The sequence below is a fragment of the Sciurus carolinensis genome, chromosome 3 (genome assembly GCF_902686445.1).
Source record: "Sciurus carolinensis chromosome 3, mSciCar1.2, whole genome shotgun sequence".
NCBI lineage: Eukaryota > Metazoa > Chordata > Mammalia > Rodentia > Sciuridae > Sciurus > Sciurus carolinensis.
In genome coordinates, this window is record NC_062215.1 from 74375834 (window position 1) to 74403393 (window position 27560).

The following is a 27560-nucleotide window of genomic DNA, read 5'->3' on the forward strand; positions in this document are numbered from 1 at the left end:
TACACATACTAGAAGAAAATGTAGGCCCAACTCTGCAATATATCGGCTCAGGAATCGACTTCCTTAATAAGATTTCTGAAGTGCAAGCAGTAAAATCAATAATAATAAATGGGATGGCATCAAACTAAAAAGCTTCTTTACAACCAAGAAAACTATCAAAAATGTGAAGAGAGAGCCTGCAGAATGGAAGAAAATCTTTGTCACCTGTACCTCAGATAGGGCATTAATTTCCAGGATGTACAAAAATCTCAAAAAGCTTAACACCAAATAACCAAATAACCCAATCAGTAAATGAGCAAAGGAACTGAACAGACACTTCTCAAAGGAAGAAATACAAATAGTCAATAAATATATTAAAAAAATGTTCAACAGCTTCAACAATTAGAGAAATGCAAAGTACAACTACTATGAGATTATCATCCCATTTCAGTCAGAATGACAATTATCAAGAATACAAGTAACAATAAATGTTGACAAGGATGTGGGGGAAAATGTATACTCATACATTGCTGGTGGAACTGCAAATTGGTGCAACCACTCTGGAAAGCAATATGGAGATTTCTCAAAAAAATAGAAATGGAACCACCATTTGACACAGCTATCCCACTCCTCAGTATATACCAAAAGGATTTCAAATCAGCATACTATAGGGATATAGCTACATTAATATTTATAGCTGCACAGTTCACAATAGCTAAGTTATGGAATCAACCGAGGTACCCTTCAACAGATGAATGGATAAAGAATATGTGGCATATATAGACAATGGAATATTACTCATCAATTAAAAGAATGTATGACATTTGCCAGCAAATGGATAGATATGGAGACTGTCATGCTAAATGAAATGTCAGTATTCAAAAAGCCATAAATCAAATGTTTTCACTGACATTTGGAAGATATCCCACAGTAAGGAAGGGGGATAGAAATTCAATATATTAGAATGAAGATGAAGGAGGGGGGAAGGAAAAGGAAAGACAGTAGAATGACTCTGACATAATTTTCCTATGTACATATATGAATTCCCCACAGTAAATCCCACCATAGTGTACATCTACCAGGAGGGGGTCATAATTAGAATAAGATACAGTTCATGCTTGTGTAATTATATCAAATGTCATACATAACTAAAAAGAATCAATCGATGAATAAATAAACTTTCCCAAGCCAGCCCATCAAAAGAGAGGTTTGGGAAACTTTACCTGGCCTGAGGTTCTGATAAAGAACATTAGCCAGAAAGATGAGCAGTGATGAGTTCTGAAACTCCAAAGCACCGAATCACTAACCATTCAGGCTAAAAATGATAACTGAAGTTCAAGCCAACATTTGGTTCTAACTGTTGGACTACATGGCTGAGTTAATGACAGAATCTATGTGCTCTACTAGCAGTAGAAACTCCTAATGCAATTACACCTATCAGACAAAATTCCTAGCCTTAAAAGTCTAAAATGGAAGGCAGTGTCACATGGGAAGAGTTTGGAAACCTGAAGAAATTTCAAGGGACATGTGTTAGTTGTTCAGTTCTCTGGGCTGATTTGCTACTGACAGGAGCATGCATGGAGGGTATGTTTCCCTGCTTCCTTCTTTGCTTCATGACTCTCTGTTTTTCAATTTTGGTACTTTGTGTTTGTTTGTTTGTTTTTAAATTATACTATTTCTGCTTTCCATACCACCCTCCCCTTCTGTTTCTGGTCCTTTCCTTTAATGCTGTATTGTTGATCTGGTTCTCAAATTTAGTCATGAAGCTAAATTTAAGTTTTAGCCCATTAGTTTCCATTAACCAACTCTTAAATTAAAGATGATTTATTTCCAGAATGGGCTGCAGGCTGATTTACTGGAGCTGCTCCTTCAGAGCCAGTCAATTGTTCACTGATTCTTGTTAAGATTATGATGAAACTCTGGTGACATATGGTATAAATTCCCAACTAATCTCCAGTCATGGTCAAACAGGCTCATGTTTCCATTTTGTTAGCTGAGGAAATTTTACCAGCAGGAAAGAGGAAGCCAGGCTATGTAAGAGCTGTGCTTGGGATGGTATGATTCTGGGTTGTGCACCATGATGCGATGAGCTTTACAGGCCATTCAAAATGTTACACAACTCTAACTACATTCTGATAGAAGGTCTCAAAAATGATATTACACTCCATTTATGTATGATCTATCAAAATGCATAAATGCATTCTACTATCATGTACAACTAATTAGACAAATTTTTAAAAATTAAAAAAAAGTGATCAAGGTCAACTCTATGGTACAGATTAAGAAATTGAGGCTTACATGTATTAAATGTCAAGCCTAAGATCACCAAGTATATTTGCTTTATTTTATGTTGTTTGCTTTACACTGAAGCACCATACATAATTATGGTTAGGAAAGTGCATATATTCTAAGTATAAAGCTCCAAACATTCTCACAAATAATATTCTAATACCAAAGGCCCCCTGGCATGTCCTATCATCACTAACTCCCAAGGTCAACTGCTATTCTGGTTTCAAATAGCATAGATTGATTTACCATGTTTTGAAACTTATTTAAAAAATTAAAATGGGACCACCAGATATGGTGGCATATGTCTTTAATCCCAGCAACTTGGGAGGCTGAGGCAAAATGATCACAATTTTGAGATCAGCGTCAGCAACCTAGTGAGGCCTAAGAAAAGTTGGCAAGAACTTGTCTCAAAATATAAATAAAAAGGGCCAGGGATGTACCTCAGTGGTAAAGAAACCCTTGTAACAAAAAAAAAAAAAAAAAAAAAAGAAAAAAAAATTTTAATTAATTTAAAAAAATTAGGAGAAAATAGGATCATAGAGAATGTGCCTTCTTTTTTACATATGGTTTTTTTTATGTTAAGTTTGTGAAATTTCTCAACTTTTTTAGGTAAACATAAATCATTAGTTCTTGTTGCTTAGAGGGGATATATATGATTGCCTAGTTTTTAATGACCAGCACTATGGTTTGGATCTAGAAGTTACTTCCCAAAAGTTTATTATTTGAAAGCATGATCCCTAGGGCAGGAAGGTTCAGCGTTGGGACTTTTAGGCAATGATGAGAGCTGTAAATTCCTTAGTGGATTAATCCATTAGAGGGATTAATAATTAAATAAACATCTAGTTGATAACCATAAGCAAGTGGAGTATAGCAGGAGGAAGCAGATAATCAGGGGTGCACCCTTGGGGTTATATCATGGACTCTTCAATCTTGGGCTCTTCAATCTCCCCTCCCCCACCTCTCCTTCCTGGCTGCAGTGAGTAGAGCAGCTTTTCTCTACCATGCCCTTCTGTCATGTGGTTCTGCCTCACCTTTGGCCTAGGGCTATGAAATAGGCTAATCACAGATTGAAACCCAAAGGTTGAAACCATAAGTCAAAATATTTTCTTCTTTTTCTAAGTCTTTATTGTCAGGTATTTTGGTCAGAGATGAAAAGCTGACTAACATAACCAAGAAGCATAAGAAATGTGGTGAGTCTTTCATGTCCACAGTGAAATTCATTTAAAAAATAAAAATGGGATCACCAGGTATGGTGGCATCTGTCTGTGATCCCAGAACACCAACTCCTGAGTCTTTCTCAAACCCAGGACCTGCTTTTAGCAAAGGGCAGATGGCAAAAAGTTGATAGGCTATCTCCCCCATGATAAGATTACATTAAAAAGTGTTAGGACATTGCTCATGTAATCTATACCTTTGCCCATTCTCTCTTGCTGACTTGAAGAAGTAAACTGGAGGGACCTATGGAGAGTGCCCCATGGAAAGGAATTTTGGTGGCCTCTAGGTCCTGAGAACAGAACCTGAATGGCAGCAAAAACGTAGGATCTCAGTTCTCGACCACAAGGAACTGAACTCTACCAACAAGAGAAACCTGGGATCAGAACTTCCCCAGTGCAGACTGCTGAGAACACAGCCAGCTGATACTTTGATTTCTGTCTGCAAGACCCAGAGCACCCAGAAGAATGCTGCTTAGATTTCTACTAGTGTAGTATTATTCAGCAATCGTACACTAATCAGGAAACCAGCTCTCTTAAAAAAAAAAAAAAAAAAAAAAAAGAACATTTTTGTTAAAAGTTAAATTAAAATTGTTAATTATTTAAAAAAGTGATCCTAATTGTAACATATATTTTACCTTGTAAATTTAGGAGATAACTTTTTATTGGTTCATTATAATTATATTGAATAGTATGATTCGTTGTTACATACTTGTACAAAATAGAACAATATAATCTAACTTTCTAACATGATTTTTACTCATTTATATTATTAAAAGAAGCACCCGATAAACAGTTCAACTGTCTTTCTCAGTTATTCATTCTCAAGAATTATCAATTAAACAAGCACAATCCATGCAGATCCTGAGTCTTGGTTCTGTCATTCTAAATTTATAGTGGTCCCTTACCTTTGAAAAGCCATTTATTCATTAGTCAGACACAAATGAGGAAACCAGTGTAAGAAGCTGAGGTCGGGCAGCTCAGGACAATTTCCTGGGAAGAACGATCTTAGAGAAGAAGGGGTAAAACGGAAAGGGGGGCTGTATATTTTCATGATGCTATTTTCAGCACGCATTTCCCATAGAGGCATCTTAAGCACTTTGGAGTGGTGCCAGCCAGGGTGCAATGTGGTTGTAAGTCAATATCCTTACAACACAGGCACTTAACCGGAGGACATGCCTGATGCAATACACCTGCTGGCATGAGAAGAAAGCCTGCCCGCTCTGGGGAAATAAGTTTCCGATAGCCCATTTCTATTCCTTTTCACTTCGTCCTTGATTTATTACCTTTGCCTGACTTCAGCATGACAAAGGCTTCAGCTTCACACAAAATGATATTCCAGACTCCACTAAATATATTTGTAAAACAAGGGCAGCCAACAAAATTAAACTGCCGGCACAAAGACCAGCGGTTATTTAAAGCTGAAGAGAGATTACAGGGGATTATTACTTTATCAAAAAATATTTCAACTACGATACCAGTGCTTATTTCTCCAGTACCTTTGGCTGTCTGCTAATTTATCTCCCACCTTGCATGGATTTAGTCTTTATTGCCAATTTATTGAAAAGCCTGGCAAATGTCAGTGGCCTATGTTACAGGATACCCAAGCTTCCTTAGTTATTGCTGTAGAGAGAGCTGGAAACCACGACCTTCAAAGAGGAATTATACGCACTACTCCTTTGATTTTTATTGTTATGCTTTCATTTGAATGAGCTATCAGACACTCCTCTTTAATCTCATTTGTCTTTTTAGAGGTCTCATCTAAGGACAGCAATGCCAAAGAACCAACCATATTACCATAATGGAGCTGATAATTTTGTCAAAACTTTTTTCCATGTCTTTGCTTAAATATTGTGTTTTTATCTGTCTTGATTTTCTCTCTTTTAAGATTTTTTCCTCCAACCTTTAACATTCACAGAGAGGACAAATGCCTGGCAAAATTAGCAAAGAATGAGAAGAATCCATTTTAATTATTATATATAACTTCCTGAAGTTTTTCTCTCATTTTATTTTCATGTTTTTAATTTCTTCTCCTTCATTCTTAGGTGTGCTTTAGTGAACCACAAAGATATGACAGCAGCACTTCTAAAGATCAAACACTAGAATATGCTTATAATAAGGATCTTTTGCTTAAAAAAGTGTATCTCGTTGTCAAATGAAGTTCTTAAGCAATTTTACTAGGAAGAGTTGTCTTCAAAGGTGGTGGCAGATTTACTGTGTGTAGATGCTGAGCCCCTCATGGCACTAGGTCAGTGGTACTAAGTTCTGGAATTAGGATCATTGTAATGGATACAAGTTAACAGTGATTATGAACACCATTGTAATAGACTGCTGTAAAAGCCATTAAGAGGGCACTTAGCACTATCTAAGGGAGAAGACCAGCAATGCTTCCCGGGAAAAATTACATTAAACTGAAACTTGAAGGAATAAGAGTTTGCCAGCAAGAAAGAATGGAGGCAGGCAAGGAAAGGATGTTCCCTGTTGACAATGTTAATTTTTCATTGCAATGACCAAAATACCCGACAAACGACTTGGAATGGGAAAGGCTGGTGTTGGCAACACAGTTTATTACATTTCAGTCCATGAATGACTGGCTCCATAACTCTGGCCCTGAAATGAGGAAGAACATCAAGGAGGAAGAGAGTGATAGAAGAAAGTATCTCATCTCATAGCATCCCAGAAATGGGGGTTGGGCAGGGGCAAGATGTAATCCCCAAGGTGACTCCCCTCAGTGAACTACTTACTAAAATGATGCCGGAACTGCCTACAGTTTCTGTCTCTTCCAGTAGTTCATCCAAATTATTAATCCATCAAATGAGTTCATTCATTTATGGGTTTAGAGCCCTTATAATCCAATCATTTCTCAAAAGCCCCACCTCTGGACATTACTCCACTGGGGACCAAGTCTTCAACACATGAGCTTTTCCAGGATATTTCAAATTCAAGCCACAGAAGTAACAAAATATGAGTGATTGAGAGAAAAGATAGTACACAATACACTCAGAGTTTTAAACATAATTCATTAATCACAGGTACATAAAGAAATTAGCTTTCTTAAAAGAAGTGACTTCAGTGGGGCCTGCAGTTATCCTATGGGGAACTTAAAGCTGGGTATCTTGACCTTCATTTTGTATTGTTTTCCTTTATTACCTTAAACTTTGGTTCAGGTTCCTGCTCAGTTCTGCATGTAGGCATGTCAATCTTTCAAGCAGTATCCGTCTAAAAACCAGTAATACAGGTTTATTAACCCTAAATTCTTATCTCCCTTCAAGACTGAGGCAGGGTTTACAGCAACCTGTTTCAGATCCCTGGACTGTTGCTTAGAAGTCCTGAGTTGTTATACTGCATCTCATGGGAGCTGAGTTGCTCTTGTCTAGAATCACAGGTCTGATAGTATCCTGTGAAGCTCTCCCAAAGTTATAAGGAGCCTCCTTGCAGAACCAGAAATGAAAAAGTGATCAACCAGAACAAAATTTGACCAAGACTGCTTAGTGATACCTATCTGTAGCCCTTTGCCCCAAATCCTCCTATACCTTAGCATGAATTTCCCATCAGTACCCTGAAGACAGGACTGAGATCCTGGATCTTACTTTGCTTTCTCAAAGTGACCAAACTGATTGAGGTTTCCTTTCCTGTCTTTCACTGTTTACCTTTTCTGCTTGGTTTTTGGAGTGAGTGACCAGACCTGTTTTGTTGGCACTATCAGAGTCAGGCCTCTGTCTAGGAACCTGGTAACAAATAGAGATAAAAGGTACAGTGAGGTAGAAAAATGTTAAGAATTGAAACTTAACCAAAAAAAAAAAAAAAAAAAGTGAAAGAAATTGAAAGGTGTTTGAAAATGAAAGGTTTGGGAATTATCAAAACATGCATGACACAAATATATTTGAATTTTTAAAAGATCACCTTAGTCAGAATACATAATAAATTAAAAGGGAAGAGATGTAAAGTCTGGGAGAAGTATTTGAACACTGTGGCCTTATTTGCTTCCAAGATTAGGGGGTTCAAAACAAAGATAACCAAAGTGGGAGTATAATTAATTAGATGAATATAAGGGACTGGGACTGTGACCTCAATAGTAGAGCACTTCATTAGTGTGCAAGAGACTCTGGGTCCCATCCCAAATACGACGAAAAAAAAAATTGAGTAAATGTAAAAGAGACTGAGGAAGTAGATTCTAAACAATGCAATATAGTATTCAGAGATTCAATTTAAAAAATTGGTGATTGCTGAATTCTGGAATGCTGAGAAAGAGGAGGAGATGACCACTGATTGTTTCTAACTTGGACATTTGGGTTAATATAGAACATTTCTATGAGAAAGGAAAAATTTATACAGGGGTATATCTCAGAGAGAAGAGGGCTTACAGTGGAGCTGGGGTCATTCTGGAATGAAGAAAAGTCAAATGAAGTTGTCCCCATGGACATTTGAGACAATTCTTGTAAATCAAATGGAGCCATCCAAGTGAGGCATATAAATTTGAAGTTCATCAACTTATACTATGTGAAGTCATAGGAATGGATGAGAGATCTCAGTAAGGGCAGATCTTTCCTCCAAAGAGCAAGAACTTCTCCAAGAAGGTGAATATTTCATGATCAGGTTCAGGATGAGAGTTCATACAAGAGGCTGAGAAGTAGCCAACAAAGCTCTTCTCAACATGCTTGCAACAGTACATGTTCTAGGAAGCTCATGGAAATTGAGGTTTGAAATAGATCAGGGGACAGACAAGGAGCTTCTTGTTGGCCTCTGCTTGAATTACCCAAATGAAACAAGCTTAGCTGTTGGGAAAGTGGGATCATTTTCTTTGTACTTATTATGTCCAGTCCATCCCTTCATTCTTACATTTCTTCCTTCCTTCACTCCTTGGAAGACTCCTTTCATGGAAAACATCAAAATTGGGCATTAATGCAAAGGTGGACATAATCATCTCATCTGTCTTTAATCAATCAATATTCTTTAGATATTTATACATATTTGCTGGGGAGACAAACTAATTTTCTACTAACAAAACTGTTTTTCACTTTCTTTAGATTATAGCAGTGCTCTCATTTTAGGCATTTAATTATTTTTTAATCAAAGAAATGCATTTAAAAATAGTATAGAAAGACAATGTGATGAAGTACTCTTCCTCAACCTTCATCCTTACATGAAATTACTTTTAGTTCTATTTATTTTCTTGTGATTTTCCTTCAGATGTATTTTATTAAATATCCTGCTACTTCAGTTATTAATTTTAGTTTGTTTTTTTTTTTTTTTTTGCCTTGCCACAACAGTAAATGAAGAATTCTCTTCCTTAGATCTGGTAACTATGTGGGCCCAGACTCTTGCCTGAATTATATGTGTATCACCATTTTGATTAGGTTTGTCTTCACATTCTATACTTTTTGTCTGATATAAATAGAACCCTTTGCTGGTATTAATCATTTGCATATTTTCCTTAGGAATATCTTCCAAAAGCTCTTTCTCCTGCTTTCTAGATACTAGACCTATTTCTCTGAACCTCAAAACTACTGACAAGTTAGAACAAATAATTCTTTCTTCCTGGGAGCTCTCTTGGATTTTTAAGATACATCACTGCATGCCTGACTTCTACCCACCTTACACTAGCACTCTCCATCTCAACAAAGAAAAGTATCTCCAGAGGCTGCCAAAATACCTCAAAAGGAAGAATAGAGAGATTTGCAAAACTACACCCAGTTGACAACCACTGTTTTATAAGACTAGACTGACTGATCTCTTGGACTTCGGCAAAAACATTCTCCAGATATTACCTGGCCTGGTTCAAGGTGGTTCCGTTTCCTGAATTCCACAGGTTTCTTTTTAATGTACTTATTTTACTGATGAAACACATAGTAATAGGCAACCTCCATGGGGTCCTTCAATAATCCCTGCCTCCTTGTACCCAGATCCTTGTGTGGTTCTTTCCTACATTGTATGAGGTGCTCTCTTTCTCACTCTTTCTCTCTCTCCATTTCTCTGAGGGGGGCCAGTTGACACATTGTCTGAGCAGTCCTACTGAAAAGTCAAAGACCTGACAGCTTCTCTGAGCAGCCACATGAGGGAGCTTGGAAGCAGATTATGGAGCCCCTCAGATTACTACAACTCAGGTCAAGAATGGGTCCTCCTGGGACACCAGGAGCTAAAATCATTCAGCTAAACTAATCTGATTCCTGACACTCCCACAACTGTGTACTGTTTCAGATGCTTTCTGTTTTAAGGTGTTACATTTGGGGATAATTATATTTGAGCATTAGAAAATGAACACACACATATATAAAGTAGCATCCCAGACAAAGCTGTTAGATCTTAAAAAAGGACCTCATGCATGACTGATAATTTGACTAAACAGAGAATTCTAATTTGAAAATCATTTTCCTATCTCATGAAACTAGGAAGACCAGTAGAGTAGAGGAAGGGGAACAGAAGTAGGGAGGAAGTGAGGGTTAGGGAAAGTACTGGGGAGTAAAATTGACCAAATTATATTATATGAATGTATGAACATATAATAATAAATCCCACTATTATGTATAATTAAAATGCACCAATAAAAAATTGAAAACATTGTCCCTTGGAAATATAGACATGGTTTCCTACTACTTACAAAATTATTGTGTTCTTGTTAAGATGCTCTATGCTAGCCTGATTCCTGATCCTCTGTCTCTAGGAGACAGGATTTGGACTTTGCTTTGGCAAGTCAGTTTCTAATCATTACGCTGGGTAAAGGAACAAATTTTGCTTTGTGTTTGTTTTTAATCCTATAACGTATTTTAATTATATTTTGTTAATACCCTCTTCCACATCTAATCTCACTTTCTGTAAATGCTTTTAGATATCAGACAATTTTTTCATTATGCAAATATCATAGAATGTGCTTACACAATTCTAGATGGCATATGATACACCTAGCTTGTATGATACAGTTATTATCCTAGACTGCAAAACTATACAGCATATCACTATACTCAATATTGTAGACAACTGTAACCAGGGGTAAGTATTTGTGTATGTAAACATATCTAAACATAGAAAAGGCACAGTACAAATACAAGTTGTTATGGTTTGGATTTTTAATGTCTCCTGAAAAGTTCATGTGTTAGGCAATGCAGCAATTCTCAGAGATGAAATAATAAGATTATGAGAGATGCAACTTCAATAGTTGATTAATCCATTGGTTGGATGAATAATTTGAAAAAATTTCTGGGTGTACCTGTAGGCAGGTGGGGAGTGGCTGTTGGAAGTGATCACTAGGAGTGTTCCTTTGATGACTACATCTTGACCCTGGCTCTTCATGCGCTCGCTCGCTCTCTCTCCCTCTCTCTCTCTCTCTCTCTCTCTCTCTCTCTCTCTCTCTCTCTCTCTCTCTCTCTCTGCTTCTCAGCTGCCAGGAGATGAGTAGTTTTCCTCAACAGTGCCCTTCTGCCATGATGTTCTACCTCACCTCAAACCCAGAGCAGCAGAGTCAGACTATCACAAGCTGAAACCTCTGAAACTATTAGTACAAAAAATTTTTTTTCTCCTCAAAGTTGTTCTTGTCGGTGGATTTAGGTCACAGTGTTGAAAACCTGAGTAACACGCTAAGTGATAGGAGTTTTCCAATTCCATTATAATCTTAGGAAATCACCTGTATATGTCGTCTGTCTTTGAAGGAAACATCATTATGCAGTGCATGACTACGTTAGCTCCTACAAAGCATTTGGTAGCTGAGAGATCAAAGAAGATGGCACGTGAGCGATGTCAAGAATTTGAACTGAACTCTTAGGGTTGAAAATGATTCACCATCTCTCTTGCACTAACTGTGACATTAGAATAAGGGATATGATTTCCAAAGCTCTCATTTCTAAACAGAGAAGTCAGACTACTTGTTCAAGTAGCAGCACATCTTCAATAACTATGAATTGGAGAAATAATGATCATTAGAGACCTACTGGCTACACAAAAGGAAATTAACTGCAGAGTACTGAACAAGCCCCGAGCTTGACCTATTGCTGAGTTTGTCTTGCATCTCGAGATGTAAGTATTTACAGGTCAAGTGCTCTAAGGAGAACAAAAACATATCTTTTCTCTAAGAAAAGCTTTCTTCACACAGACTCCAACTATTTCCTTAATCCTTAAACCTCTAATTAGAGTTCTAGTCCAAAAGCTAAACATTCAATCCCCCAATCTCTCCACCACTAGCTTAAAAAAAAAAAAAAAATCAGGTGACTCAGAAACCAGCTAGCTCTTCGGTGATTTCTGTAATAACCCTTCTTTGTATTTTTCCCTCATCTTTCATCTGAGTTCTTTCAGACCCTTTACAAACAGGATCTCATTAATCCCCCACAGCCCTGCTGTGAGACCCTTGACCAACACAATTATCCCAAATGTACAGATGAAGAAACCAAGGCACCTTAAGCACTTCTTTTTCCTTTTTACACACAATGTAACATCACAGGGCAGATAATAATTTTCGTGATTCTCACACTGCGGTTGTAAGCAACTGGTCTTGTTGAAAAAACAAAAAAACACAACAAAAACAACAACAAAAACAAACAGATGCTCAATTCTTGGAAAATTTCTCAAGTGTTTAAACTGGAAAAGTACAAAGTGAGAAGACACAGAAAGCCCTTGGAAAATAAAACCACAGAACACCAGCTCCACAGAGACCTACTCCAAAAACAGCCCTGTTTCTCACACATATATCACAGGTGGCAGAAAAAATACTATGAAGGACAAAAACACTTCAGTATAGACCTACTATGAAACTGTTAGAGGCTAAGCTGACACATTTAAAGAGAAGCTCCTATATTCACAGGAGTAAAAATGTTGCCACTCCTTTAATTGACTGTTAATGCACCTTCAAAGTTGTTCCTTTCTGTGTTTATTTTACATAAAGCATTCCAGAGACGCTTGAGAGAAGCTAGTTAAAATGTCAGATTAACTGCCTCACTCTTTTTTAGATGACCTAAAGTAAAATTTGCTCATTATTTGGAAGTATAGGGAGGGGAGGGGGTATGAGGATAGGAAGGATAGTACAATGAATTAGATATTATTACCCCATGTACATATGTACAACTGGTGGAATTCTACATCATGTATAACCAGAAGAATGAGGAGTTATACTTCATTAAATATGATGTATCAAAGTGCATTCTACTATCAGGTGTAACTTATTAAAACAAATAAAAAATTTTAAAAAATCTATTAAAAGTATGAAATTCTCCACCATCAGACATTAAAGTGCCTTTTGAATGTGTATTTTCTTAATGTGTGATATAGCGATCTTGAACTGAGCATGCTCAGAAATGATCCTGCCCCTATGGTGCTGATGAGTCTCTCCTATATGAATATATTTGTTTCCCCCAAGTTCCCTTGATTTGTTTGTTTGGTTAGGACCCCACCTTGAGAATTGTCTCCAGTGTTTTCCTTACTTGGTGCAAGTAATAAACTTCTGTTCACTCTTTTATCTTCTGGAGGTATTTCTTATCTTTGCACTCACCAATTAGGCAAATCTGTTTTATTTGGTTACAAAAATCTCCTCATGGATTCTGTGGAGGCATTCCCACATTTGCTAGATAAAATTTTTTATTCTACTAGATTCAAAATCCATAATTTACTGAGCATGTTGGCTTGCATTTGCAATCTCAGGTTTGGAAGTCTGCGGTAGGAGGATCATAAGTTTGAGTTCATCCTTGGCAACTTGATGAGACCTTATCTCAAAATAAAAAATAAAAGACGAACTGAGGATATACTTCAGTGGAAAACTGCTCTGGATTCACTCTCCAGTACCAAAAACGATGACAACAACAGAAAACCATAAATTCAATCAAAGAATACTCTCTGTGCTAAGGACCTCTGCCAGATGCTGATACTATAAAGACGAATCATATATGGCTCCTAAACTCAGGAATATCCCTGGAGTCCAAGATACCATTTTCGTTTTTTTTATTATGAACATATAAAACAGCTTCTAGCACATGGTTGGAGTTATAGACTAAATGTATGTCTCCCAAAAATTTATATGTTGAGGAATAACCCCCAATGTGACTGTGTGGGGGCCTCTAAGAAAGAAAGCAGATTATCATAAAGCTGGAGCCCTAATTCTGTAAGATTGGTGTCTTCGTATAAAGAAACACATGAGAACTAACACAATCTGCTTCTCTCTCTCTCTTTTTCTTTCTTTCATGAATGTGCAGAGAAAAGGTATCAACCCAACAGATATCAACACTTCTACCCTCTTGATCTTAAACTTCAAACTTCTAAAAACTTCAAGGAAGGGAATTTCCATTGTTCAAGTCACCCAGTGGTATTTTGTTACAACAGCCCTAGAAAACTAAGATAGTGGGCATTAAAAATATATCTGTAGAGTTAATTGCATTTTTTGTTAGTTTTATTTCCATACTAGCCTTTGATTACTGTTTTTTATTTTGTTTGGTTTGTTTTGGTCCAGGAACTTAAAGAACTGGTTCAATAGCTGTGGTTCTCCCATCTTGATTTTCCTTGGTGCTGGCATAAGCTGCCCTGCTAGCTCTACAAGGCAGTGGTTGGGGTTGAGGTGGGAAGTTTCTCCCATATTTGACTACTTCTCCTCCAATGTGTCTTGCAGAGCCTGATTTTGCAGAGTACAGAGCTCTTTGTTAGTCCTGTGCATATACTCTGTTCCCCACCTTTCTTTTTTTTAGAAACATCAAACGAGTTCCCTGAAGGTTTGTGTAAGAGGACATTTGAGAAAATAATTCTTAAAATTTATTGTTTCCATGCTGTGTATAATAAAATCTGCTGCCTGTGTCCAATGACAGCCAGTTAATGTGCAGAGTGAGCACCCACTGCCTTATCTTTCTCCTTCTTCAGGCTAATGTTCTGCCCATCAAGTACTCAGCCTTTAGCCACTGGGTAATTTCTTTTTACTCTTTATATTAAATTTTAATCCCCAATGCCCTTAACCTTGAACTTTGTATTCATGCTCTGATAACACAATTATGCAAACAATTCTTATTATTACCATTGTCAATAAGAAAATAAAAATGCTTTGTATATTATAGTTTGCAATGCACATCCATTTGCATTGCTTTATTTGATCTCTGTCTGTTTAGTCAGTTAAAATGAAATAAGATATATTGAGTGACCCAACCCACAGAAACTTATTTTCTCACAGTTCTGGCCAGCTGCAGGTCTAAGGTCAAGCAGCCAGCTGATTTGGTGTTTCCTCCAGGCTTGTAGAGTCTTACTTCTCTGTCTTTACATGCATTTAGGAACAGAAAGAAAATTTCTTATATTTCTTGATATGAGGACAGAGATCCTATAGGATCAGGGTTCCAGTCTTATGGTTATCTTTTGACATGCTTACTTCTTTACTCCAAATGCAGTTCTACACTTCAGGCCAGGATTTCAAAATATAGATGGAGTTTCCTCCATCTATAGCAACGTTCAAGGACCTACAGGCACACTAAGAAAGTAAGGTGTCCATTACAACAAAATTTACAAAAACAAGAAAGTTCACTTAAATACAATTCTACTCAACATGCTTCTACTTTCTCACTCAGACCCACCACTTTCCACTGTGAACTACCTGTGAGATAGTGCATGTGCCTTTTGTTCCTGCCCATGACACTTCCCTTTCTCTAGGAGGGAGAAGTGAAGAGGAGGACTCGTGACCACCCCCTAGAGGTCATGGTATGTCATAGACACATTGTGTAATGGAAGATGAAGAACAGAGAGCAAGAGATTGTTGGAAAGTCCACAAATATAAGAAATGACAACAGAATCAAACCTGGGAAATAACAGTAGATTTAGGGAATTTCAAATTCAAAGCTAGCAAAGTTGCATGATGGAAGCTCCTGAGACTCAAGTGATCAGGGCATAGTAAAGCAAAAGAAATAAGCCTTCTGAGGCTTCTGATGCTTTTCTCAGTCTGTTTATCAGGATTCCTGCTGCCTGGAGGAACACAAACATATGCCAGTGTCAGAGATGGGTAGCAGGAGACAGCACTGAACTCTGAAGGACTCATGTGGAAGAATAGTGAGGATGATCTAAGGCCAAATCAGCTCTGGCAAACAGTGAGTTTTGTCCTTGAAAGACATAAGAATCTCTGGATTCTTCCTTATCCTTGACTCTTTTTATTTAGTCTGTCCAAAATATGAAGTGTCTTGGTTCATCATTATTCTCTCCAAGGTGCAGACAGTGTGTCTTATGAGTGTATATGTTCAAAAGATTGATAAAGAAGAAATGCTGAAGCAAGGGTAGACAAACCATTTGGTGCTGAAGGGCAGCTGAACATCCACCGAGGCAAGGTGAGCTGGGAGCACTATTTGGATTTTGTACTCACAACATTTCACTGTATTTTAATGGCCTAAAATCCAGCACATCTTTTAAATTAGACCTTTTATACAATCCAGGAGCCAAAATGGACTAATGATTAAAAACAAATTGAACAAAATTGATTGGGAATATACATTTCTGCAGTGGTATTACGATGGTAAAATGCAGAGCAAAGAAACAATTTTATTAAAGAACATACTATGTGCATAGAGAATACCAACTTACCTTTCATAATTCAAACTTTGCCCTCTGTATGATGCCTTTTCTGACCTTCCTTATCAGAGAAAATTGGTCCTCTCTACTTCCTTCTACCTTGACCCAGCATCTATGGTCTATCTGGATCTAGTATATATGTGCTTGGTGCCTTGACATGTGGTTGTCTTTATTTATATTTCTCTTCCAAAACAAAATTTTGTCACAAAATCCCTTAAGGTAGGGCAGGGTCTTGTTTACCTCTGTCTCTCTGGGACAGGAAATTTTACCTGCCTCATGGAAGGTTCCTCTTGACTATTTTCAAATGACAAACTTGAAGGACAACTCCTGGTACTATGGAGAAGGCAGAGTCATCCCTCAGCAGAATCCTATGAAGGTCAAGTGTATCTTTAAAACACTCTCATCTCCCTCTCTAGACTCTTTTCCTCATTCAAAAGTCCCTTCTCTTCTAATTGCCAGGTCTCTGAGAAGTTGCCTATGACTCAAAACCCCAGAATATGAAACTCTAATTGCCCTCTCTCTCCTGAGGACTACCTGACCTCAAAATGCCTGTTTCTGCCTCCACTCTTCCAGAAATTAAAATCCCTTTCTTCATTTAGGAAGAAGAACCTGTTTTTACTTAAAAATACAGTCGTGGCTTAAACCCAAATAAATCCATGTTTGGAGAAATTTCAAAAATAATGATAAAGGGCAAAGAAGAATTCCAAACCAGCCAGGGCAAGACTTGTAAGCATGACTTTGAATCACATTGATCTCTCCTCTGGCCTGGAGAACTATATGAAATACGTTTGCAAACTGATAATTTTGTTCAGTATTTGCACAATTTATCCAGTTAACTCCCCACCCTGACTTCTTAGCCCTCGGTACTGGAATTAAAGTTATTTTATATATGTTGGCTCTGGACATTTGTTTCTTCCTGGGAAAGTAAAAGGAACTCCTTTCAATAGGGCCCTCCCCTCATAATTTCCCCCAGTTTCTGAAAGTGTCTTATATCCAAAAAAGTTTAGGAAGCCCGCACTAGCACAAATCTCTTAAATCCCTCAGCTAGGTATGACTCAATCTTATAAAAACTCTCACAGATAAAAGACCTCTCCTAGTTAACCTTTTACTACATTTTTTACTCTCCTTATCTTTTTCACTAGTAAAGTATTCCTTATTTCCAACATCATTTTCAGTAATGTATTTTTTACTGTAGTGAATCAAAGTCACACTGAAAATATTCCTAGTTCTTGATAATGCAGTGCCCCCACCCCACGTATGATTCACAAGTAATTTGGTCAGAAACTTGATGCCATGGATATACTGGAAACAAGTTGTAAAGATATCAATTCTTAATTCTTTGAAGCAGCATTTCAAGGTCTGTAAATGAATCCTTAACAGAAAGAAATATTCATGTCAGACTATATCAGAAGAAAACAAAAGAATGACAAAATCTCCGATATGGGGGGAAAAAACTCCTGCTATTTTTCTCTCTTCTATTGCTGAAATCATTACAGTTTTTCCAACAAAGTGTCATTTAATTATTATCTGAAAACTCCTAATGACAAGGCTACCACTTTAGTATTTTATTCCTTGTTATAATACCTGAAATCTTCTTTCTAGTTAGATTGCTTTAGAAACTGGGTACTGCAACTCCCTCTTCTAACTAGGCTGCCTTTCCAAAAGTTTAAGGAAGTTTCCATATCTCTTTTTCCTTATCAGCTAAATAGAACCACATCCTGCTTATCTTTGCTAATCTCCTCAGTCTCTCATACTGCACAGTTGAACCTAGTAATTATCTAGAGAGTTAATGAAAAAAATGAATGAGAGATCATGGATCTTGATTGTATCTCTATGGTATTAAGGAGATGACAGGAGGTGCTCAGGATTCTATATCCCTTAGTCCCTTTCCATGACATATTACACAAGAGTTATCTGGAACAGTGTGGGGCTCCCTATTACTAACCACATTGTGGACACCCATCTCTATGATTGAATCTGAACTAAAAAGACTAGCACTTGGGTTTTCACACTTGCCCTGAGACTTAACCACAAAACAAACAAAAAAGGCACAAATCTCCTTGCTTACTGAATTTAGCTAGTGTTTTTTTTTTTTTTTTTTTTTTAATGTCTATGGGGTCAGGCAGAGCTTCTGAAAATGTAAAATTCAGAGACTAGGAGCACAGCAGCATTCAAGAATGCCTTCCTGCCAGGTGCGGGGGCATGTGCCTATAATCCCAGCAGCTTGAGAGGCTGAGGCAGGAGAATTCCGAGTTTAACGCCAGCCTCAGCAATGTCAAGGCACTCAGCAACTCAGTGAGACCTTGTCTCTAAATAAAATACAATAAAGGGCTGGGGATGTGACTCAGTGATTGTGTGCCCCTGACTTCAATCTCTGGTCCATCCTGAAGTCTAGCAGTGTGGGTCCTGCAGAACTGATCAAAAACCCATGTCATGATACTGGCAGATTGCAAGAGGAGGAAAGGGAGGCTCTTGATCACAGGACAGCATTTCTGGAGATCATATAACAGCAATGTCCATGTCTTGGCTCATTTTGCCTGTTTAAGCACTTGTACCAACCCCATGGGGTTCTGATTTTGTAGTGTCATTGGCCGAAGAGATAACAAGAGTCTTCATCCTTGCTGAGTGTAATGAAGGCATATGGGAAAAAATCCTAACTTCTAATAGCCATAATAACTGGAGACCATCAGCATTCCTTGTGTGGAAGAATATCTGGCCCTTTATTATTCTAACATTGTCATGTTCCATTTTGCCCAGATTTTTTTCCAAAGTCTGATTCTCATCTTTTTCTTAAATGAATAATGGACAATTTAATCATGAGAGCCTAAGTTCTATAAGATACCTCACAAATGGAGAAATAATGCCTTCTCTTCAAATTCAATGATACTGAGTACACCATGAGTCCAGAAGAATAAACAATAATGTATTATAACCTTCAAAAATAATTGGGTCTATTTGTTTAATTTCAGGGAAAAAATGCCATGCAAGTATTTGTGAATTTCATATCAAATTGAAATAATTGTAGAATGAAAAGAAATAATAAAATGTTTATTTACAAGACAATAATAATGTTTTTTTTAAAAATAAAATACCCCACATCTTGCTGTTTCAAAATAGCAAATGCTACAGTTTGCACAGTCTTTAATTACATAGAAAACTTTGTCTCCCTCAACCAAACTCTGATTCTCAGAAGCTGATTCTCTCTTTCACAAGGTCATAACTCATATATAGTACTTTTCTCTAAGACCAGGACAATCGACATCTATTAATATAGCTTGCATTTTGCTAGGTATTTTAACGACCCTCTGTAAAGAGGATTGAAGCAAAGATGACAGGATATATGTGGCAAGTGTCCTTCTGAAATTCAGATTTGCTTATGATCTTCTCCTTTATACTTAATGGATTCCAGCACAGAATAAATAAATAATAAAGAATTACTGCTACACAGTTGAGGCAAATTAAAGTCAATGCATTTGAGACTTCAGCGGTGAATTGACACTGGCCCTGAATACCAATTGCAACTCATAAAGGTAAAGTATAATCAAGGGTTTGGATGGAAGGTCTGGAAAAAAGTTACCCAAATGGGACCAACTTTAGGTAAAATTATGCAGAGTTCTAGAGGACATGGACTCTCCCTCCAGCCCAGCCTGACACTCCATTGGACTTTATGCCATTCATACTCACCATTTTTGCAGAGTAAGACAGCCAGAAAGTCCTGAGAAGAAGAATTGAGAAAGAGCAAGAGGCTGGGTGCCTGAGCTGTCACAAAGCTAAATGCAATGTTCTCTTTGGATGGAGCCGCATCTGTGTAAATAGCTGAAGATGACAGGCTTGTATTCTTGGTGACAGGATAGGGTTCTTGAAACATGTATGTAACTGATGTGCCAGCCTCAAAAACAGCAGAAACCTCTGCAAAAGAGAAGGGAGGAAGCACACATTGAAATGTTTAGTGAATTATTCAGAATAGCCAAAGGCTGCTTGAATATTGTCTCCTTTGCACTAGGCACCATGTGAGGGGTTGTAAATGTATCATATAAAACGTTTCCCATAATAATTTTGAAGTGGTCAAAATTATTATTCTTATTTACAAACAAGAAACCTGAGGCTCACAAGTTAAGAACTTTGAAAAAAGTTGCACAGCCGGAAGGGAACTAGCATTTGCCTCCTAAAGCTTAGGTCTGGTTGAACATGCATCTGTAGACTATTATGTGCCAGGTTAACTTTGCTAGAAGCAAAAAATAAATGTCCTCAACTAGTGTAGTGTAAAAAGAAATTTTATTGGGATCATCTTGCTGTCAAAATTGAGATCCTAAGAGTTAGGATTTGTATTTAACTCTATGAGATTACAGGATGTGAATGGATGCTCAATTGCAAAGAGCAGGACATGGTGGATGGGCATACACCATTGTCTATTTATTGGGTAAAGCATGAGGACTAAGGGAAACAGCATAGAAGGAATTTTCTGAAACAGTAGCAAAGACATAGACATCTTGCTCCAGGACTCCAGGACTCAATTTTTTCAGATGTGTAGGCATTGATACTCAGTTCCAAAAACTAGCAGACTTAGGCACACAAACCCTATAGTACAGCATGTTGAATGGAGGTCTGCTACCAGCATGGAAAAATGTGGCATCTATAAAGTAATGAAGTTCAATTAGCAGAAAACTAAAAATCATACAATGCTCCTTATAGAATACTCCCACTCCATTACGTCATTTTATTTCATGGAACTAATGCTGCAAGACTCAGTACTAGATTTGATTTCATGGAGGCTTTGTGGTCCTAGGCAATGTAGTGAACCCTATGGAGACTTCTCCTTGGGTGAATGGGAATCATAACACCTACCTCATTAGTATTTCTAATGAAACTGTGCCAAGCAATGCTCTTAAGTGCTGATGTGCATAAAGCACTTAAGAGCATTGCTTGGCACAGTTTTAACTCAGACTCTCCACATTAGGAGAAAATTTAACCTGAACCCATTACCATTGCCATCACACAATGTACCATTTTATTTATGGCACATCCTTCCCAGTGCTGAAATATTTATTCTGCTTGGATCAAGGGTACTCTTGAGTTCGCTTAAAATTTCATCTCTTTACTGTAGCAGGGTGTGAAGGAAAGGTTCCTTTGTAGAACAATACATATTGCATCTGGCAGCCATCTCTGCCATAGAAACAACATGGTAAACGTGAACCTACATTTACATGATGAGTTTCCCTTCATCCCAAATGATATGCAGAATATTTCTAATTTCTCATAAAATTCTTTGGTTGAGTTTGTGGCACCTAGATCATAATCCAAACTGGCTTTGCTTCCTAATTCTCTTGCAAATTTGTTCCACTTTGTGAAAATTCTGTAACAACGTGTAATCATGCCAAAAAATTAATGATGCATATTTATGCATATTGCTTAGCAGATTGGGGATTGTAGTTCCTTTCTACTCAAGATTTGGAGAAAATCCTTTGTATTTATTAGGCATGTTACAATATTGGCATTCCTGATTTTAAAAATATGCAGCAGACATTTATGACAGTGATGATCTTGGCTAATCATCAACTTGATCCAAGAATTTTCCTTGAGTAATTTTCCTCAGGGACATTTGTCTTGTATTTAGAGCTACTACCTCCTAGTTAACAAAATAAAGGACTTTTATTTGATGTTCATCTATGTACTTAAACACTCACCAGTCTAATTCAAAGCATTCTATTACAAATAGCATATTAGATATTGGCTTATTTCTTTTCTCTTTATATTTAGAATAAGAAATTAGAAATGAAAAGCATTTCATATTTAGATATGTCAAACCAAGTTTCTGTCATTGCTCTTCTCCTATCCCCAGTTCTAATTATTTTTAATGATTAGATATTGTCTATTTTAAAGCAACATTCAACAATGCACCTGGATTCTGTTATTGTTCCTACTTGAGTGTTTTATAATCTGAGAATAAGCTTTTGGTCAAATAAATTGAGTTTTTGAATATCCAAATACAATGAGATAAATGGAAGAAAATATTTAATTCTAAAATGACTGCCCATGATTATTGTACTACTCCAAGCAGTGTTGCTGATACTACACACCCACTTGGTAAATGGAGCCATGCTGCTAAGGTCCTGAGATACTAGGACATACGTTTTAAACAAATAAATACCAGTGGAAATAAAGGGAACCAGAAAGTATTATCTCAAAATCTGAAGGCAATAAAATACAAGGGTACTCACTACATTCATTCTATTTGTCCAAAAGCAGAACAGGAAATTACAAAAATAAAAGCTCCTTATAAACCTTTCCCCTTGTGCCTAAAGAGAGAGATATAAATTCTTCCTTGCTTACCAGTTCAAAGATATGGACACTAAAGGAATCTGCAGGCTCACTTTCCTCCTTTAAATTTACCTTCCCTGTTTTCTCACTTCTGAAGTCTAGGACTGCTTTTCCTGCATTGTGTCACTTCTCTAAAATTTATTGTTCTTTGTTAAAATACTGTTAAAGGCAGAACCCTAAACCTCTACTTTGAGTAAATTTTCTCCAGTGTGATGTGAATTCCAAAGACTAATTAATATGCTTGTTTATCTCTAGTTAATCTCCTTACAAGAGTTTTGTCCCAACTATAAACATGAGGATTGGAAAAATTGATGTTTTTTCCTCCCTTTTAGAACTTGGTCTAAGATTTGATCTAGTTGTTTGAGTGAAGGGGCCAAGGTTCTCAGGGTTCTTAGGGTTTCTAAGACCTGAAAGAGAGGCTCAGCATTGATAGGACCTTGAAGTGGAAAATGAACTAGGAGGAGACTAGGAAACACGATGACCCTAGGGAGGGATCCTGATTGATCCGGAATTGGATTCTGGATCGGCTGTCTTGAGCTTTCACAGAATCCCATTCAATCTCTAGTTGCTCAGAGACCAATAGGGATAAATCAGTGATAGGTCAGATAGAAGATTTAGAAGACAGCGTGGAAAAGCATAGCATAAAGGAATAATTCAATAAACAGTAACTAGTCTTAATAATATTGACAGAATTAAATTAAGATGAGACCATAAAGATCAGTGCAGGATAACATACAGTCTAATAGATACCTAAAAATCATACAAGCTGCAATTAATTAAAAAATTCTAAAATTAATTATACTAAAAAATATTAAAAATGAATTGGAAATGCAAACATTGAATGTATTTTTCATAATATTAAAATTTACTATTACAGTTTTTCTTTCTAAAAATGGTCCTATGCATGTGATTTTAATGAATCCTTATCTTTTAGCAATCTCTACTGCATTATTTATACATTAAATTATATTATATCTGAGATTTGCTTCAAAATATTAAGAGGGGGATATAGGAGATGCTTATATTGATGAAATAAAATTGATCATGAATTGGTCATTGTCAAAGCTAGAAAATAGGTGGATGAAGATTCTTAAACTCTTCACTCCAATGTAGTTTGTTTTCATTTTTCACAAGAAAAAGTAAAACAAAGTGATATAAATTGGCAGAAAAGTAAATATTAAAGGATTCTTGAGGGCTGGGGAGATAGCTCAGTTGGTAAAGTGCTTGCCTTGTAAGCACAAGGCCATGGGTTCAATTCCCAGCACCACAAAAAAAAAAAAAAAAAAAAAAAGATTCTTGAATAGGATTTTGGAATACGTAAAAAGTATCTAAAATATATAAGCTCTTTCACTGAGATTCCATTGCTAATAAGAAATTCACATGTTTATTGTTAATATTATTTAGAAGCAAAATCTGATCTAAAATTGATCAGATGATCCAAAATTTTGAAACTAAGAAGAGTAAGAATTTAGTGGGACTTTTTGTTCCAGGAGTTATCTCAAGTGCTTTATGAAAGGCTTCCTGGTCGCTCTTTGTGAAAGATTCCTGCATTTTCTGCACTTTGTAGAGAAGGAAATTAAGGAAGCTTGAGGTTGAGTTACATGACCAGTGTCACACAATGTAGGTTGCAGACAAACCAGAGTCTGAATTTAGTTAGGTCTGGTATCAGAGCTCCATTACTATTCAGGGAGCTGTAATGGTGTGGTCATGGAATGAATTAAATAAGAGAAGACAACTACACCAGATAGAATATTCTGCAATGGTTTAAACTGATACGTACAGATATTTAAGATTTATATAGGAATGCTTATGAAATAAAACAGATAAAATTCATGATGCAAAATATAATGGGAAGCATTATCTCTGCTATATTAAATGTAAAGGAAAGAATTAGAAGAATGTTGAGCATGGTGGCACAAGGCTGTAATCTAAAGGACTCAGGAGACTGAAGCAGGAGGATCATGAGTTCAAAATCGGTCTCAGCAACGTCCAGGCGCTAAGCAACTCAGTGAGACCCTGTCTCTAAATAAAATACAATATAGGGCTGAGGATGTGGCTCAGTGGTTGAGTGCCCTGAGTTCAATCCCCAGTACCTGCCTCTCAAAAGAAAACAAAAGAAACCTAGAAGGAAACATTTTTTAATTACAGTAATTACATTGGGTACATTGGGTTTTAACTTTTCCAGTTTTCCAAATAAATTTCCAAATATATTATCTAACATTTTATTCAGAAAAAAATATTTGAATGTCAACAGCTTGAGAGTCATACCCATATTATTCAATTAGTGGTAAGGGGTGGGGGAGATAAGGACAAATATGTATCAACAAATGATGCTGGAACAAGTTGACATCCAACTTGCCTGAGAATCAAGTTGGACACCTACCTCACAACACATTAAAAAAATTAACTCAGAATGAACCAAAGCCCTAATGTAAGAGCTGAAACAATAGATGTAAATTTTCATGCCCTTGAACAAGTCAATGATTTTCAGGTATGGTACTAAAAGCATACCATCAAACAACAACTAGATAAACTGGGTTTTATCATAATTAAAAACTTAGTGCTTTAAGAGGTAATATGAATAAAATGAAAATTAAACACAAATAATGTGATAAAATAAGTGCAAATCATATCATCTAATAAAGGAATTATATTCAAAGACACAAAAATTTTTACAACTGAACAGTATAAGAAAAAATGTAAAATTGGCAAAGGATTTGAGTAGACATTTTCCAAAGAAGCTATACAAATGGATAATAAAACCATGAAAAGGTTATTGGTCATTAGGGAAATACAAGTCAAAACCCACTGCAATGCCATTTCATAATCAGTAGATGTCTATTATCAACAAGTCAGGAAATAACAAGTGTAGGCAAGGATGTGGAAAATTTGAACTCTTATGTACCACTGGTAAGAATGTAATACCAGGTAGCCTTTTTGAAAACCAGTTTGGAATTTCTCAAAACATAAAACATATAGTTACAACCAGACACAGCAATCTTACTTCTAAGTATACACCCAAGAGAATAGAAAACATACATCTACACAAAAATATGTACTCAAATGTTAATAGCAGAATTATTCATAATAACCAAAAAAATGTAACCATCCTGATATACATCGACTGGTAAATGGAGAAACAAAATATGATGTATTCATACTGTGGAATACTCTCTGGAATAAAGAGAAATAAAATACTAGACAAAATGGTACACATGGATAAACCTTAAAAACATTGCTTTAAGTAAAAGAAAGTAGACTACAAGAGGCTAAAAATTATGTGGCTCCATTAATATGAAAAGGCTAAAATAGGCAAATTCATAGAGAAAGAAAGCATGTTTGTGGTTTTCAGGGATTGGCAGGGGAGGTGAAAGGGAATATCTGTGAAAGAGCATGGAATTTTTTGGAAAGAATGTTGAAAATAGCCTAGAATTAGATAGTGGTGATGGTATACATCTCTGTGAAAATTCTAAAAATCACTGAGCCACAAAACTTAAAAGTGTGGGTTATATGGTGTGTGAATTATAATCATCTCATAATTGACAAAAAAGAAAAAAATATACAAAACAAAAACCTATATATTCAGAGAGATAGCATCCTATTACCATCTTTATGTACAGAATTAAATTAGAATAATAAACAAGAAAAAGACATAAGAAAATTGCTGTATGAACCTCCAGCTCTGGCACACATTAGCAGGTCACTGACCCTTCTGTTATGGTTTGGGTCTAGAATGACTCCCAAAGGCCCACATGCAAAAGGCTTGGTCATCAACTTGTGGTGTTATATGGAGGTGGTGAAACCTTCAGGGGGTGTGGCTTAGTTGGAGAAGTTAGATAATTGTGGGCATGCCCTTGAAGAAGATATGAGGACCATAGCCCCTTTCTCTCACTTTCCTTTGCTTCCTGGCAGTCATGAGTTGAATAGTTTCCCCTGCCCTATGTTACCTGCACTGTGCTGCCCCAGGCTCAGAGGTAATAGTACCAAGTGACCATTGACTGAAACCTCTGAAACTCTGAGTTGAAATAAACATTTCCTACTTTTAAGGTGATTATCTCAGGTATTTTACCACAGCTACAGAAAGAGGACTAATGCACCTCTGTGAAACCCTCACACGTTAAATCTAGATATCAAATCCTGTTTTAGTCATGTAGAGATAAGGAATATATATGGCAGCTAAGGTCCAGTAAATTTTATGACTTTTATTTCTCCATATCATCATAAGAAATGAAAAGTGGGTCACTGGAGTTTCTGGCACAGCATTAGAAATGAACACGTGCATGTCCCTAATTCTACCCAAGATATTTTCAGTATTTCCTAAGATACACTGTGTTGCAGTTAAAGGCATGAAGGAGTACTCCAAAGGCACTCTCTAGGGCCTTTCGTTCAGGACCATCTTGTATCTGATGACCTACCATTTCAGTTCCACATAACACTTCCCAGGGGCAATCGGCATGACTAAAAGTTTTGGTTAAAAATCTCATCTTACATTGCAATGACGGAATATAGAGGGGATTGTTTCCTTTAAATACAGAGAGGGGAAATTTGGAAATAGTGAAATCTGAGGCACCCCGAAAAGGCTAAGCATACATTTGTCTATTTAATTTTCAGGTCAAAGTTAAGAATGGGAGAGAGCACTAAGAATTAGCGCATGCAGGCAACAGATATAGGGGCATGAACAGATGAGAATGAACAAGAATTCTCTCAAAGAAAGGAGGTGATAATAAGGAGATATACAGACTAAATCTAGAACAATGTGATCTACAGTAAGATGTTAGAATCACATCCCTGAGGAAGTGCAGGGAAATCTATTCACCTTTTTCCTAGACAGTAGACTTGAATGTGGACACTGTAAGATGATGCTTGTGCACTTCAGTGACAGAGCCTGGTACTGTTTATTCTGTATTTGTGCTTCTTAGTATGTGGAACCACTCTTAACAATGGCATTCAAACTTTTCAGGGGATACAATTTAGAGATCTCACCCAGTGTGAAACCTAGTAGCATTTTGCTTGTCTTAGCTCATATTAAGAACCTACTGAGATGGCGCTTGTTATATTTCAAGCTCCCATGCAGGGCCTAACTCACTGTTGGTCCTAAAATTTGTACCATTAATTTTTTCCCAAGGAGCATAACATGCTTCCTAGCAATAATAAGCATGTAATTCAAACTAAATTGAGAAGGTCAGAGTGAAAGAGTGGAGAAATTAAATTATAGAATCCTTCAAGGAAAACCCTGCTTTATGTTTCTCCTTTCATTTT

At 36.8% G+C, this 27560-nt stretch overlaps 1 protein-coding gene across 1 annotated transcript in view; it reads right to left on the minus strand.

Moving 5' to 3' along the window:
- Cntnap5 (contactin associated protein family member 5) overlaps nt 1–27560 on the minus strand; it is a 772002-nt gene that overhangs the window by 77705 nt on the left and 666737 nt on the right. The window contains exon 19 of the mRNA XM_047547046.1: nt 19668–19892. Coding sequence (XP_047403002.1) covers nt 19668–19892 — 225 coding nt within the window. The remainder of the gene's footprint in view (nt 1–19667; nt 19893–27560) is intronic.